The sequence below is a fragment of the Rutilus rutilus genome (assembly GCF_951802725.1).
Source record: "Rutilus rutilus genome assembly, chromosome: 8".
NCBI lineage: Eukaryota > Metazoa > Chordata > Actinopteri > Cypriniformes > Leuciscidae > Rutilus > Rutilus rutilus.
The window spans coordinates 3,043,179-3,059,360 of NC_140222.1; the positions used below are offsets into that span (position 1 = coordinate 3,043,179).

At 39.2% G+C, this 16,182-nt stretch overlaps 2 protein-coding genes across 4 annotated transcripts in view; both read right to left on the bottom strand.

Annotated features, from left to right (window-relative positions):
• LOC311295724 (GTPase IMAP family member 8-like) overlaps positions 1-16,182 on the bottom strand; it is a 527,136-nt gene that overhangs the window by 438,502 nt on the left and 72,452 nt on the right. The window lies entirely within an intron of this gene.
• Positions 6,536-16,182, bottom strand: part of LOC311295720 (uncharacterized protein) — a 43,743-nt gene continuing 34,096 nt past the window's right edge. For both annotated transcript variants that reach the window (XM_084417210.1, XM_084417211.1), the window contains 3 exons: positions 12,988-13,617; positions 11,686-12,756; positions 6,536-11,346 (listed from right to left, as the gene is read on the bottom strand). In XM_084417210.1, the coding sequence (XP_084273336.1) occupies positions 9,497-11,346; positions 11,686-12,756; positions 12,988-13,617 (3,551 nt within the window). In that variant the 3' untranslated portion in view covers positions 6,536-9,496. The remainder of the gene's footprint in view (positions 11,347-11,685; positions 12,757-12,987; positions 13,618-16,182) is intronic.

Consider the following 16,182-nt stretch of genomic DNA (forward strand, 5'->3'; position numbering starts at 1 on the left):
CTAACGTTACGTCGAGCTAGGTGATTTCAGATAGCCAGGCCACTGAGGCCAGGCTCCTCAGCTCCACTCACGCCCCGCCTGTTTGCCTATTTTCTGTTATCCGGGAGTGACGCAAGGCCAAGATGGCGACGGCCGGCTCCGCCCACTTTAGGCTTCAAAAATGCTCTTCAGAAACCTACGGGTGACGTCACGGACACTACGTCCATATTTTTTTACAGTCTATGCTCTATCCACCTTATTCCTACGCCCCATGACGCTTTGCGCGAATTATGGGTGTAACTTCCGTTAAGATGTAAACAATCAGTGAAAAGGCTCGCTCTATGAACGCAATACGTTAAAAAAGTGTCACAATGAGACGACATTAATCTACTCATCCTTCAACCATCGAACATTAAAAGGAAATTTAAAAGTGTAAAAGCATCAACAACTTTTAACAGACCAAATAAGTTAACCCCAAAAGCGCGAGTTTTTCCACAGCAATAACGGACGGGTTAAATATCACTGTAACGTTAGTAATATAATATCCGTATTATGTAACTAATGTTGCCTTAATCAAAAATGTTCATTAACTTCAGCATTACGTGATATTATTTCAAAGTGATTTCCGTTTTGACAGATTATTACCTGTAAAAACAAACCTGGAAAGAGACGTGATGATTTGAGGAGAATAACGAGAGATTCTATCGTAAATTAAATCCGGGAGAACAGACCACAAATGTGCAGCATATGTTGTCCTTTTTCATACTTTTACAGCGGATATAAGAGGAAAAAGAAATCAATCACGCAGCGACTGAAAAGAGCTCTTGCCATAGATATTCTTGTTATAACATGTCACGTTAAAATACCAAGTATAACGTTATTCTCATGATGTCTGAAAATAAATCATGAAGGAAAATTGACAGATCAGCTTTATTTGTAGGGCAACTTTATGATTTGAAATGATTCATTTCAGCCTTTTTGAATGGAAGTTCCCCAAACCGGAAGTGCCACCCATAATTCAAAACGCAGTGAGGTCGCCAGGAATACGGTGGATAGAATAAAGAGGCTTATACCAGAGAATGTCTAATAGGAAAATAATTGGCACTCTCTGCTTGCTTCCGGTTTCTGGACTGGCTGCAGTAACAGGTCTCTGTCCATGCGGGGGCGCTCGCAGGCGAGTGCAGAATGAATGGAGGTCTATGGCGAAAAACCCTCAAAATCCACTTTTCTCAGGATATCATTTTTTGTCTAGTAATTTGAATGTTGCATTCGAAAGGAGATGCAAAGAAATTACACATTGCTGGGTGTTAGATTTTTTAGAGTCACTTATTTGGTTTAAAAAGGTCTTTTAAAATGTCAATGACGTCAGAATGCTGACGTCATTAGCAGAATGCTAGCGTGTTATGGGCAACAACAACTCAACCTGTAAGAAATCGAAAAGAAATAAGTACTCGTTCATTCAACTTTCGACCTATAACCCATGTTGAACTTGCAAAACCTACAATAAAATCTGAGATTTCTCAACAGTAATCGGGTGAAAGAGACACATTTAGCCGTCTAGCCCCATAGACTCCCATTCAGTCTGCACTCGCTCGCGATCACCCCCAGTGGGATTCTAATGGAACTGCAACCAAGATCGATACAATGGGGCTAATAGGAAGTGCCAAGGCTCTCCGTAGACGGGCTCTGCTTATACCATGGGCTGTTTAAATACTCGATTTTGATTGGCTGGAAGGTGTGCAGTAAAACCGTTTAATGCACAGGTAGTTCCAGTCAGTTTGATTACAGTTCGAAATTAATCCGCTACATTGGTAACCATAGTAACACAGATACACTTGCAAGCAGAGTGAGAGACGCATATGAAAACGTTTAGGTAGGCTAAATGGATGATTTTTGCATATCGTTTAATTTGTATGGTGAATATGGCAACTCTGAGAAATGGGCCCAGGCACAAGACGAAATAGAAGACTTGGAGAAGACGCTGAATGACAAAAAGCGGCACAAAGAATTAACAATAAATAAATGACATGATTAGTTCAAATAAAGATTGCCTTGTCACTTTCAGTGTTGCCTGTCATTCATAAATAATTGTAATAAATCCATTAAAGAATCATTAAGTTAGCTATATGCTTAAGCAACGAGGGGACTGTAACGTTAGCTGCTAGACTTTAAAGAAGAGATCGACGCACACAGGTAACTCGCGCACGCATCTCTCTCTCTCTCTCTCTCTCTCTCTCTCTCTCTCCTCCTTCAGTTCTCTGTCTCTCTCTTTTAATAATGAATTTAAATAAATGTGAATTCATTCAAATAAAACTAAAAGCAATCCGATGGCTCTACTTTATTTAAAGCGGACGGAGTGCAAGAACTGCCGAGCCTTAACTTAAGAAATAACCGTCATTTTTACACGTCTGTTAAAAAATTACACTGTAAACATCAGTTACAGCTTTAACTTATTTTTAACTTGGCAAATAACCAAGGTATAAGCGGGATAATCCACGGCTAGCCATGCATTAAAGAATTGTAATGCACTTCGTAGAGGCTCCGCTTCGCGTCGGGTGGTTCTTCGCCTCTACGTCGTGCATTAAAATCCTTTAATGCATGGCTAGCCGTGGATTATCCCTTACTTATCTAGAGGTGATAGAGGTGAGTAATAACTTTCATATTTTTGTCGTGAGACACTTATTGCTAGAACCCAACAGAATTTTTCGGAGACGTACACACACACACACACACACATATACTCTGTAGATTTAGAAGCTCGAAAAAGTACTGTAGGTTTTTACAGAAACATACCACATTTCTACATTACAGGAAAATATGGTAATTTACTTTGCATTCTGGGTCATTTTGATTGAGCAGGAATGTTTTACGGTATATTTTAGTCTTGCTGTAAGCTGGCTGTAGTATGCCAGGCAATAATACCGGATTGCTGTATATTGCGCGCCACCTGACGTCACATCACACTGACAGAACACTACTGATGGTGACTGGAGAAGCAGGACGCTGGATTTCTGGAAGTTTGGTAAGTTAATATTATTATTAGTTTTTAACATTATAGTGTTCATTGTTTTTTAAGTGTGAATGAAACTGTAAATTTAGCCAGTGAAAGTTGCAATCTCTTCCCTCGCCCAATAATTTCTGGTCGGAAATACCTTAGATTGTCTACCCGCTGCTCTCCTGACATTTTCAAATCTAATAGTGAATTAGCTTAGGGTTTATTTCGACCAAACCAGAGTTGATGATAATTGGAACTGCGGAAAGACAAACCGAAACCTTTTTGGTGAACGAAGTTTGTTTTACGATAGTGTGCGAGATAAAATTACGTCAATGGATTCTGAGGGTTTGAGGAGATTTGATAAATGGCCATTTGTGTTTAAACAAAAAAGATCTTACAATGAACACAAATGTTTATATCTGTAGAGATCCTTTTAATAATGTTCCAAGTCTGGCATTGGCAAAAACAAGCACTTTTATAGACGTACATTGACAGTGCTCAAAAGTAGGCTATTACATTTGCAGTTTGTTTCGTTTGTCGATACTGGACATTATCAATTAGTTTCCAATTTTAATTAGACATGAAAACATCGTAAAACTTGGTCCAGGTTGAAAAATACAGAAGTTTCCTGTAGCTCAAACAGTAGAGCGTTTAAGAAAACCTTGAAATGCAATGTAAGTCACTTTGGATAAAAGAGGCTGCCAAATGCATAAATGTAAATGTAAGTTTCCCTTGCAAAGTTGGGTGGTTTGGGGTCAGAGAGACTGGCTGTTGGTACCAGGTTATTACTGCAACTATTTGGGTGGAAGACACAGTATGGTAATTCTAATAACAAACATGATTGTCAAGTCAGGGATAATGTACATCCAGCCAGTTGTTATCTCAGAATAAACACAGATCAGAGGGTCTTCATCAGCCTGAAGGGGTTTATTCTGAGATCACACACACACACACACACACACACACACACACACACACACACACACACACACACACACACACACACCTGAAGGGGTTTATTCTGAAATATCTCTCTCTCACACACACACACACACACACACACACACACACACACACACACACACACACACACACACACACACCCACACACACACCTGAAGGGGTTTATTCTGAGATAACACACACACACACCTGGAGAGGTTTATTCTGAGATCTCTCTCTCTCACTCACACACACACACACACACACACACACACCTGAATGGGGTTTATTCTGAGATCTCTCTCTCTCACACACACACACACACACACACACACCTGAAGGGGTTTATTCTGAGATCTCTCTCACACACACACACACACACACACACACACACACACACACACACCTGAAGGGGTTTATTCTGAGATAACAACCGGCTGGATGTACATTATCCACTTATTACACGGATACATGCCACATAAGTAAATAATTAGACACAAAATATTGATCTGAGTTGAAATATTTTATTAGTTCTATAAACGCAAAGCTTCCGCAGAGAGAGCAGTTTCAGCGGCGAAACTAGACGGACATTTAAGAGATACGCTTTACAGTCATAACACTTATTACACAGCATTTCACCACATAAATAATTATGGAGATAAGAGATATTTATTTGAGATTAAACTGTTTTAAAACCGTACCTGTTAGTATCTTATAATCCAACTGTGCACGTAACAATAGTTTAAAAATGGCGGCAGTGTTTGTATGAAACGAGAGAGAGCGAGTCCACGATACTGGATGGCATAATTAAATTAAATTTAAAAACTGTACACAAAATATTGATTTGACTGAGTTGTATTATTTTATTAGCTCACCAAAAACAAAACTTCCACTAAGAAAAACCGTTCCTAGCGAGCGTATAGCGCTGCTGACTTCAGTGACGCGGATGAGCCTGTGTTTCTGTTTTTAGATGTTGTTATCTGGGGATAATATATAGCTGGATGGAGCGATGGACCGTGTAATAAAAAATATAAACGGGGTACAAATTAGCCTAATTTTAGTTCAGAATCACAGTTGCTAATCATCTATTATGCATCAACGACAAGTCAAATGCATGCCATGGCAAAATATTCAGCAAGGTCTAGCATAATATGATTTTTATTAACATAGATGTATTGTTGGAGTGTATGAAATACGTGTATAAGCAATAGTGTATGTGTTATACATCCTCAACAAGTAACATCACTGAAACAAATTTATTTTGATTTCTTTCAGGTCCACTTGTCTTTGCACCCGGGGAAGGGCATTGCTGTCACCAGGCGGTTTATTCGTTTTTTGTAAGTATTAGACATAAAAACAGCTTTTTAAACTTTTAAAATTAGTCGCATTTTGTTTTGCTACAGAATTTTGATCACCATTTCTCCCTTACACTGTCTTTTTATCTTTATTGGTGCTGTGGATAACAGGTTTTGTCTCTGTGTGTATGTGTGTGTGTGTGTGTGTGTGCCATGACTTTCTTACAGTTTCACCATTGATGAGAACACTGCCAGACAGTGTGAGCAGAAGATCAGGACGGTGGTGCAGAGAGATGGTCATCAACACGTCAACAGCTTAATTCAGTTATTATGGTGAATAAATGGAAGACTTCACACTGAGGGTCTGTTTGCCACCAGCCAGTTATGGCTGAAGGTTGTGGGACACTTGTTATTTTTGCTCGCTTGTAGAATTTTTAAGATACCAAAAGTTCTGCCTTTGGACTCTGGTTCCTAACCCAGCCCTCAGCTTTTCTTCTCTTGCATGTGTTTAATTTACATTCTTGCACACTTAAAAAGGCTTTCATGGCTGTAAATTGCAGATGCACTGTACTCTGGGCACAGTAATAAACACAGTACCAAAATGTTTAGAACTGTTTTTAATAGTTTAAATATATTGATTGAATAAAAATATTTTTGAAAATAACTCTGTTTGGATTTCCTTTTGATTTGTAATGTTATTCTGAAGTAAAGTAGTATTCAGGGATTGAAGTTAACTTTTTCACTCACCGGCCAATTTGGCTACTAACTTTTTAAGGTACCGGCCATTCAGAATGCTATGCTATTTTAAAGGCTCCTAATTTTGTTTTGGAGTCTCCTACTATATAGTTTTACTTGCATCCAAGGTCAAAAAACACTTTCATTTCCTCATAATATGCTTTGCGCATCACATCATTTCCCAATGTCCATAACTATCCATCCTAAATAGTATGTGAGATTAGAATAAGTTTCTCAAAGCATAGTATGTTGAAAAGAGCACAATGCCAGAAGTCGCCGGATGATCTACTATTCCCGGTGGATTTTGGAAGTGTAGATCCGTACTCACTATAACAGCTAATATTACCCACAACCCATTGCGCTTTGGAGGATTCAGTTCAGAACTACAAACACGAGTAAAAAGTGTTAAACTACAAACATGGCAGATGGCCTCGACCAATGGATAAGTAGAGAGGTTTAGGTTAGGCTAACTGAAATAAAAAATAAATAAAATAAAAAATCTCTATAGGTAGGCAAACTGCATCAGCCACTCTAAAACCCATCTTTCCACATGTTGGACCAGTTCGAAGGAATAGACAAAAGCCTGAGGTGGAGAATATCAATGTTCTTTATTGTCAATCAGTAGAGAGAACAGAGTAGAAGAAAAGAAGCAAAATAAGTCTCTAGATCTTTATATAGTATATGGGTATTAGGCAAGCAGATAGTTCTTGTTTCCAGTTCTTCGCCTCTGACAGGAAACAGGTCTTGCAAATTGCATTGTCTGTAAAGGGACCCTCACCCTAGCCCTTTAGTAAGATACAGAAAAATTAAATGGAGAGATAGGAGAATAGTACATTAGTACATTTTGTGATACAGAAAATTCACATCGTCCTGTGACGTTAAAAACCTTCTCTTACTTATGAAGACCAACATCCATTGAGACCCCACAATCATGAGATTAAACAACAAAAGCAAGCATTCTAAGAGCTAGAAAAATAAGTGGTATTATAAATGATTCAATGTTTAAAATGTATGATAAGTGATTATATGATTAAATTGAATAACTGTGAGCACCCTTGTAATTTGCTTGAATGTTTTCGAACTTTATGAAGGATTATTTAATGGAAGGTTCAAGCAGTGTGTGTAAGGAATTGGAAACAAGCAGAGATTGGCTGTTTTCTAAAGCACACAGCGGCATCTGGAAAAACTAAAAACTAAGCTCAATCAATTGGAAAGAGACTCGTGATGCATACTGAAAATATCAGAATCGATCCATGAATCATTTGAAGAATCGCTAAGCATCGATTTAGAGTCCCGGCCCTACTCTGTGTCATCCATCAGACCACCTTTAATAATCTCCATAATTCAAATATTGTACAGTTGTATAGTTTAGTGAATGTTAAACTTGTTTAAGTGGTCCTTTAATGTTCTGTTTATTGTGAGATTTCATAGCTATAGTAACCACTTCTCCATTGCAGTGTTTTGCCAGAAACTATCGCAAAATGCTAAGTATAAACACTTATGTAAGGGTGATGGTTAAGCAGTTTGTTGCAATGCTCTTAAAGAAATCCCTTACCTCAGGGAAAAAACGTTTAAATATGTCATTTTGATGATGCTTCTTCGCCCGAAAACGGGCGAAAACTTGAACGTTTCGAATTGTTTAATTTTTTTGCTTCATCGGATGGGGGTGAAACTTGGTGACTTTTGTTTTATTACCTATATGAACACACAAAAAAATCAAGGAGATGATTCTGATATGTTAAAGGGTCGTAAAAAAAAAAGTCACACTTAGCTTCCTCCCGCCCGAAAACGGGCGACATAGGAAATGAATGGGAAATACGAAAAAATAGGAAAACTCAGAGAAACTTTTGGTGGTACAAGCTACAGATCAGCCACTGTGCTGAAAAAAAGTGTACAGCAATGAAGGGGTGACACTCTAGAACATCAAGAGTGCAAATAAGACACCCCCCCCCCACACACACACCTACACACACAAACACACACACACAGAGAGAGAAATGAACTGGTAAGACTGAAACAGCAAATTTTGCCCCAAACTATATAAAAATGATATAATCATAATAACTCCAAAACTATAGCAAGGAGAGTCAAAAGGTAGGTATCGTTTGAAAGAACTCTTTTTAAAATTTTTGAAAATATAAATTACATTACATTTGGACATTGTCCTGCCAAGAAACAGCGGATAAAAGACAATATATATATATAATTTTTATTATGATTTTGCATATCTTTCTTATTTGTCATGGAATAACTCAGGAAGGAAATAAGGTAGGAGGAAAATTCTTTTTTAGTGAAGTCCCCCTACATGTTAGCTGCATCTGGATAAAAAAATAATAATTTTTGGACAAAGGAATCAAAAGTTACAGCATTTGGAAAAGAGATAGCCTTTTTGTACAGTCTTTGACACCCCCTCATGGGCAATTTTGTCTTCATGAAGAATATCTTGTCATAAAAGCAATAGATTATGTTAATTTTGGGCTCATTTTAATTGTAATAATATGCTGTAAAAAATGAAGTGCCATTTTCAATTATCTGAGAATGTTTCATGAGCTGTATGATGTTTTTGACACATTGCAGTACATTATTTTATAGATTATGAAAAAAAAAAGAAATTCTATTTATCAGCAAATAACTCAGCAATACTTAAGAATTTTTCAAAGTGGATACATTCACTGTAAAGTTCAGACTCTAAGCTTTCAAATGACGTCAACTTTGTGTTAATCAAGGCAAGATTTTAAAAAAATATGGTAAAGAATATTTTCGCAGCTAGGTGGCGCCTGCTGGCGGTACACTCGGTTTTAGAGGGATTACTCAGCACTCGTTAGGAGTTAATAAATGTAATTAGATGCATTAAAAAGCTGAGATCCTAAGCTTTAAAATGATATATAATTTGTGTTGTTCCATTCAGTGGTTGCTTAGTAATAATTTTTTTTCTTTCCGAATGGGAATAAATCAAATAAATAAATAAAAAAGCTATAGGCCGCCTATAGGCGGTTATAGGACATGACACAAATTAATACATTTTGAAGCCACTAGGTGGCGCTCTTCTCAGTTGAATTTTTTTTTTTTTTAGGCCTGCACTCTATTTTGATGTGAAATGTTGCATTTATTGAAAAATAAAAAAAAATAAAAAAAATAAAAAATAAAATATTAATTCCAATGGAAAAAATAGCTCATAAAAATTATATAATTAATGCAAAATATCATAAAAAAATCCAAAAATTCTAAATAATAATCAGAAAACATTATAGAACAAAAATATATTTGATTGGTTATCCTGGGAAAAAGTAAAGTAAGATTTTAAGGCTTCGCCCGTTTTCGGGCGGGAGGAAGCTAAGTGTGACTATAATACGAAGAAGCCCAGAGGGTTAAGGGATAAAACGATCGACTACAGGGAGACTTTAATGAGCGGCGGGAGTGGAAGTGCAGGGTTATGATTAAACTCTGCAGGACATGAGCAGATCTGAAGAACCCTGATTAAGAGAAATACAGAAAGCCCCTTCACATAAACTACAGAAGGCAATCAACATCAATAATGTTTAAAACTGTTTCACATGACATGACACCGTTGTTCTTGTTTCTTTTTCAGTTCATATTGTTTTTCAATTTTCTCCTTGAACTCCTGAACATGCTGCTCTTTTCTCTTACTGAATTTATTCAATTCTTCTTCTTGTTTTCTGGCTTCATCTGCATGTTTCTTCTTCATCTTCTCTATTTCCTCTTCATGTTTTTGTTTCATTTCTTCACACTCTCTTTCCTCTCTCTCTATAATTTCTCTCTCCTCTCCTTCTCTTCTCTCGATCTCTTCTTCTAGCTCTTGTTTCAGACCTTCAATCATTTTCTCCCATCTCTTTCTCTTCTCCCTTCTTCTCTCTTCATCCTCGTCTTTTCTCCTCTTCCACTCCTCTTTTCTCTCTCGCTCCAGCTGCTCATAACGTCTCTTTATTTCAGTTCTCTCTTCTTCATATTCCCTCTCTTTTTCTTCTCTCTCTTTTATATGTTTCTGTCTCTCGTCCTCTATCATCTGTTCTTCTTCTCTCTCGCTTTCAAATTTGTTTCTAATTTTCTCCAGTTCTTCCTGTTTTTCTCTCAGTCGTTCCTTGTGTCTCTCTTTTATCTTTATTTCCTCTTCCTCTCGTTCTCTCATCTGTCTTTTCTTCTCTTCCTCCCATTCTCTCTGCTGTCTTTTAATTCTCTCTTGAATCTCTTCATCTTCAGCCTCTTTTATTTTTCTCTTCCATTCTTCTCTCTCTTCCTCTTCTTGTCCCTTCCTACTTTCTTCCTCTAAATCTCTCTTTTTTATCTCCTCTTCCTGTTTTCTTCTTAACTCTGCCATGATGTGTTCCTGCTCAGCTTTCATCTTTTCTCGATCTTGTTTATATTCTTCTTCTCTCTTCCTATCTTCCTCTTCTCTTTCCTTTTGCTGTTTATCACACTGTAATCTCTGATTTTCAATCTTTCTCTTCATCTCATCTATTCTTTGATCATATTCAGCTCTTCGCTGTTCTTCCTCTTCTGATTGTTCCTGATCCTCCATCTCTTGTTTCTTCTGGTCTGATTCTTCTTTCTCCTCAAACTCTCTCCTCAGTGTTTCCTCTAGTTCTCTGAACTTGTTCTCCAGCCTCACTCTCTCCTCATCTATCTTTAGTTTCTTCTCCTCCAGTCTCTGTCTCATGAGTTTGATTTCCAGGTCATATTTGTCTTCTAATTCTTCAACTTGATCCTGATTTTTTCTTTTATTCTCTTCTAGCATTTCTCCCCTCTTTTCAATGGAGATCGCTGCCTCAAACATCTCAGTAGTGAAGTATCGGCCCTCATTAGACTTCTTCACCTCTTCTATCATGTTTATCAGCTCAGTAACTTGTGTCCGGTCTTGTTTTTCTGTGTTGTTAAAAGCCAGGAATCTGTTTCCACATTCTCCGATCAGTTTCTTGAGTTCATCATTTTTACTTGTCTCTACATATTCTTCTATTTTCTGCTCTTTCAGTTCATCTCCTTTAGTGAAGAGAACAATACTGAAATCTGCTGCTTTTGGGCCAAAGATCTTCATTATCACGTCTAAAGTGTCTTGCTTCTCTTGAGTGATTCTTCCCAAACTCAACACAATGATGAACACATGAGGTCCAGGTGCGGACAGTGAAACACACTTCATCATTTCTTCCATTGCCCTTTCTTTTGATAGTGAAGTGTCAAGGAGTCCTGGAGTATCAACAACAACTACTGATTTGACTTTACCAACATCAACTTCACAATCTCCCATTTGACAAGTAGTGGTCACCAACTGCGAACTGACTTTACTGTAAAACTCATCTGTTCCGAGGATAGTGTTTCCTGTGGCGCTCTTTCCATTTCCTCTTCTCCCAAACAGCAAGATTCTCAAACATCCTGGATCTTCATCATCTGAAAAAGACAAGAGTTTAAAGATTAACAACAACTGATTAAATTTGGGGCTCTGAGAAACATGTGCGAAACTCAAACCTAAAATTTAAACTACTTGCAAAAGTGTATCACAGTAGTTCCCAATGCTTTTGAGTCATAATCCCCGATCCAATATCTAGGTTTCTTACCACCCCATTAAATAATGTATTGGTTAACTATCTTCCCTGAATTTCCCCTGTGTTTATAATAATAATAATAATAAATAGATAGATTAAATAAAAAAAAAAATTCAATGAAAGATCAAAAGGACTATGCAGATTTATTTTCACAGCCTCCATTGCTCATATTTGTAAATCTGACCTTGAGGGTGTGTGTCTGTATTATGTGTTTCTTCTTTTCTTCGTCTTTCCTGTTGTTTCTGTCTCTCCCATTCCTCTCGTTCTCTCTTCATCTCCTCTCGCATTTTTCTCTCATGATCCTCTATGTCTATATTGTCTCTTTTATATTGTTCTATCTTTTGTCTTCTTTGTCTTTCCTGTTGTTTCTGTCTCTCCCATTCCTCTCGTTCTCTCTTCAGCTCCTCTAGTATCTTTCTATTTTGTTCCTCTCTTTCTTTAATGTCTCTTTTATATCGTTCTTCTCTTTCCCCAAATTCTTCTTCTCTTCTCTTTCTTTGATTTTGTATTTCTTCCTCCATCATCATCTTCATCCTCTTCTTCTCTTCCTTGTGTTTCTTCATCAGTTCTTCTTTCTCTCTGTTCAGTTGATCCACTCTTTCTGTCTGAATCTTCATCTGTTGTTCTTGTATTCCTCTTTCCATCTCTCTGAACATCTTACATGAGTAGTAACTATCTCCGTTTGCTTTCACCATGTGGTCTATCTTCTGCAGTAGATTAGTCACCTGTGTTCGGTCTCCAGTCTGATTATTATTGAACACATGGTATCTGTTTCCACACGCTTCAATGAGGTTTATAAGTGCAGGTTCAGGATCTTCCAGCCACTCTTCAATGGTTTTGTTCTTCAGATCATCTCCTCTGGTGAAGAGCACAATGGTGTACATTAAAGAGTTTTCACCAAACGTCTCTTGGATGATCTTCACTGCTGTTGCTTCTTCTTTAGTGAATCGTCCCACTGGTATCAGTAGGAGAAGCACATGTGGTCCAGGCAGGATCATGGAGATGGAGTTGCTGATTTCTCTCTGGATTTCCTTATTAGTAAGTTTAGTATCAAACAGTCCTGGAGTGTCGATCACAGTAACGTGTCGGCCGTTGATTTCAGCTCTTTCTTTCTTACACACTTTAGTAATAGATTTTTGAGATGTGTCCGATATAAATGGTTCTCTTCCTAAGATGGTGTTTCCAGTTGCACTCTTCCCAACTCCAGTTTTTCCCAGCAGCACAATCCTCAGTTCATCTGCTCTTTCTTTTGAATCTAAAGATAGATCAAATAAAAATTTAAAACAATATAATGAATTTCAAGTGATGATTGTTAATCATTACAGATCAACAGAGATTATTGCGTACAATTTATACTGAAGCATCATGTGCTAATCATATTATTTCTTCTGAACTCTGCTAAATGTTACTTATTTATCTCACTAATCTGTTTAGACTTTTGCGATAATTAAAAGTGTTTAATCCATACAGATTTTCTGATCATTACCTTGTGACTGAAACCACATCTCTAATGAATGTATTCTCTTCTTCATTTCTTCAAATTTCTGCAGTTTTTCCATCTGTACATCCATCAATGTCTCTGAGGAGAAACAAACTCCATTATTTGCCTCAATCATCTGCTCTAGTTTCTCCATTAACATGGACACTTGTGTGTCGGGGCCAATGAAATGATGTCGTCCTCCAAAACTCTCAATGACAGACTGTGTTTCTTCATTTAGTTCTGCTGTCCTGTCTTCTGAATCCTGCATTATGAGGAACATGGTGTGTTTGTTGATTCTTGAGCTGAATATCTTCTGGATCTTCTCCATTTCTGCTCGGTCTTCATTATTAAGTGGAGCATCAGGAATGATGAGGATGAACACATGAACTCCAGGATCACAGAGAGACACACAGCGGAGCGTCTGACGCATCACTTCCTCCTCTGAGATCTGAGTGTTGAACAGAGCTGGAAGCTCCACCAGAGACACCAGACGTCCATGAAGCTCCACGTCTCTCCTCACACACCCTGAGCTGAGCGCTGATCTTCTGTCTCCCTGGTTCAGGATCAGGTTTGATATGAAGGATTTTAATCCGTCACTCCCACACAGAACCAGATTCAGCTTCACACCCTCTGGATCTGTCAAAGGAATAAACTAGGTTAACATTTGTGGTTTTAACTTTTTAAAAAACCTTTCATGTTTTAGCTGAATTGAACTTAGTCCTGTGGAAACACTGAAGAGAAAGCTTTAACCTCTCCCATGTGATTATTGTGAAATCAAGTAAAAACAGGTAAAATGGTAGTGGCTTCGACAGGGAGTTCAGCGATCTTCATTTGAGATTTTCTACTTAAATGAAGGTGGTCATCAGTCGGTCTGTCACAAACCGCTTGCGCTGATTAATGCATCTAAATCTACGATCAAAGTGCAGGCTGATTTCCAGCAGTGGTTCTCAAACTGAGAACAGATTGCTGAGTTTTGCCATTCATTTAATTCTACTCAATCTTAAAATGCCATAAATACACACCATCCAATCAAATTACCTTATCTTTTACAGTTAAAACTGACTGCATCCACACAAACCAGCAAATTGCGCAAACAGCAAACAGCACGACATTAGTGCTGTTCTCAACAATATACCTTTGTAAAAGTGGGGATTTAGCACTTACTAGCATGAAGAACAAATATAGACACAGACTGTGCGTAGAGATCGATTCAAAGGGTTAGTGTGTAAAATGTATGACCATCTGTTGTCAGAAATCCATTATAAATGATGTTTTATTAACAAGGTTCGGGAGGAACACGTTCAGATAATTAACACAAGTGGAGAGCACTCAGCAATCAATGGTAAGAGGTGTATATATACTCAGCAGTCTCACCTCATTCCATTGACAGTTTGCAGCATCCCTCCGCCACCCCTTCTCCACGCTTCTAGTTCTAAACACTTACATACGGGGGGAGTACTCTGGGTTCGGGCCGAACTCCGAGCTCGGAGCCCTCCCTCCGGACAGCACGCCAAATACGCATTAAACTTTACCCCTTCATTATATGTAAGTGTGAACTCGTGAATATACATAACTATCAGGGTTTCCCGCAGAAAATGTGTTAGTTAACCCCCTGGGGTCGGCAATCACGCCGGCGTGATCTGCTCGCTTTTTTTCTTATCAGTGCAAAAGAGACTCAAAATACTTTGTCGATTTTGATCTTACATACAAGTGTTATCCATCATTCGATCCTGTTCAGTGTGTTATGAAGGTGGAGGTAGAGAACCCAATCGCAGACAGTATGCACTACACAAAAGGTTTATTGGAACAAAAACAGAAAACAAAACCCACGAGGGGGCAAAACAAGACAGAATAGACTATTAAGACTGACAACACTAGACTTAGACTCAGACAATAAACTAGACAATAAGGACAGGATCAAAACTCTTCTTACTAGACAAGACTTTCAACAGGTAACTCACGGTAGGTATCATACAATGAATGACAGTGAACCAGCACAGGACAGCAAACACAAGGGGATTAAATAGGGAGAAACTAATGACGACAACAGGTGACACAGATTAATTAATGACTAAACAAGGGTAACAAGGGGGCGGGGTTACGTGACGAGACAACGCAAGCACACAGCCCAAACAAATGGCCATGTGCTTACACATAAAACATGGGTCTGTCATGATCCTGCCTCAAGACCAGGGAAAATTAAAGGCTAGATGGCAGAATCATGACAGAACCCCCACCTTAAGGAGCGGCTACCAGACGCTCCCCAAGGTGACACTAAACACGGGACATGACGGGCTGAGACAAGGACACGAACCAACAAAACATGACAAATAACAATATTGGCATACATGAATAAACAATAACAGGGTTGGGGTGAAAAATCAAAAACAACAAACAAGGTGGAGGAGGGGGCTGTCCAGGGTGAACAGGTGGACTAGGGGTCTTGGGTGGACAGGACGATGGCTGATGGTGAGGGGTCCGGGCAGACTTGGATGGGGACACATGAGGAACAGTCTTGGGGGAAACAGTCCGGGGTGACGTGGTGACAGGGGTGACCGGGGAAACGCACAGGGGTATAGAGAACAGGAAGAAACAGGAAACCAGACCGGGAGAACAGCAGGGGACACAACAGGACACATGACTGGGGGTGTAGCAGGCGGCTGAGGAGCGGAGAGAGGAGTGGAGCTCACAGAATCTGAGTCGGATCCCACGCTCCACATCTCCGCCTCGGGAATGGAGCTCCTTGCAGCTAGCTGGGGTACGGAGCTTTCTGCAGCCGGCCTGGGATCAGCGCTCACTGCAGCTGGCCTGGGATCAGTGCTCTCTGCAGCTGGCCTGGGATCAGCGCTCACTGCAGCTGGCCTGGGATCAGTGCTCTCTGCAGCTGGCCTGGGATCAGTGCTCTCTGCAGCTGGCCTGGGATCAGCGCTCACTGCAGCTGGCCTGGGATCAGTGCTCTCTGCAGCTGGCCTGGGATCAGCGCTCTCTGCAGCAGACTGGGGTACGGCGCTCACGGACTCAGGACAAGACGACATGACTGACTTGACGGGGACTTCAAGAATTTGGACAAGACGTTTAAGGTATTCAGACAAGGTTCTTGCAGCGATGACGACCGGCATCTCTTGACTCGCTGAAACTGAGCGCAAAACAGCCTCAGCAGCTGAATCGGCCGCTGCTCTCTCTGCAGCACTCACGACTGCA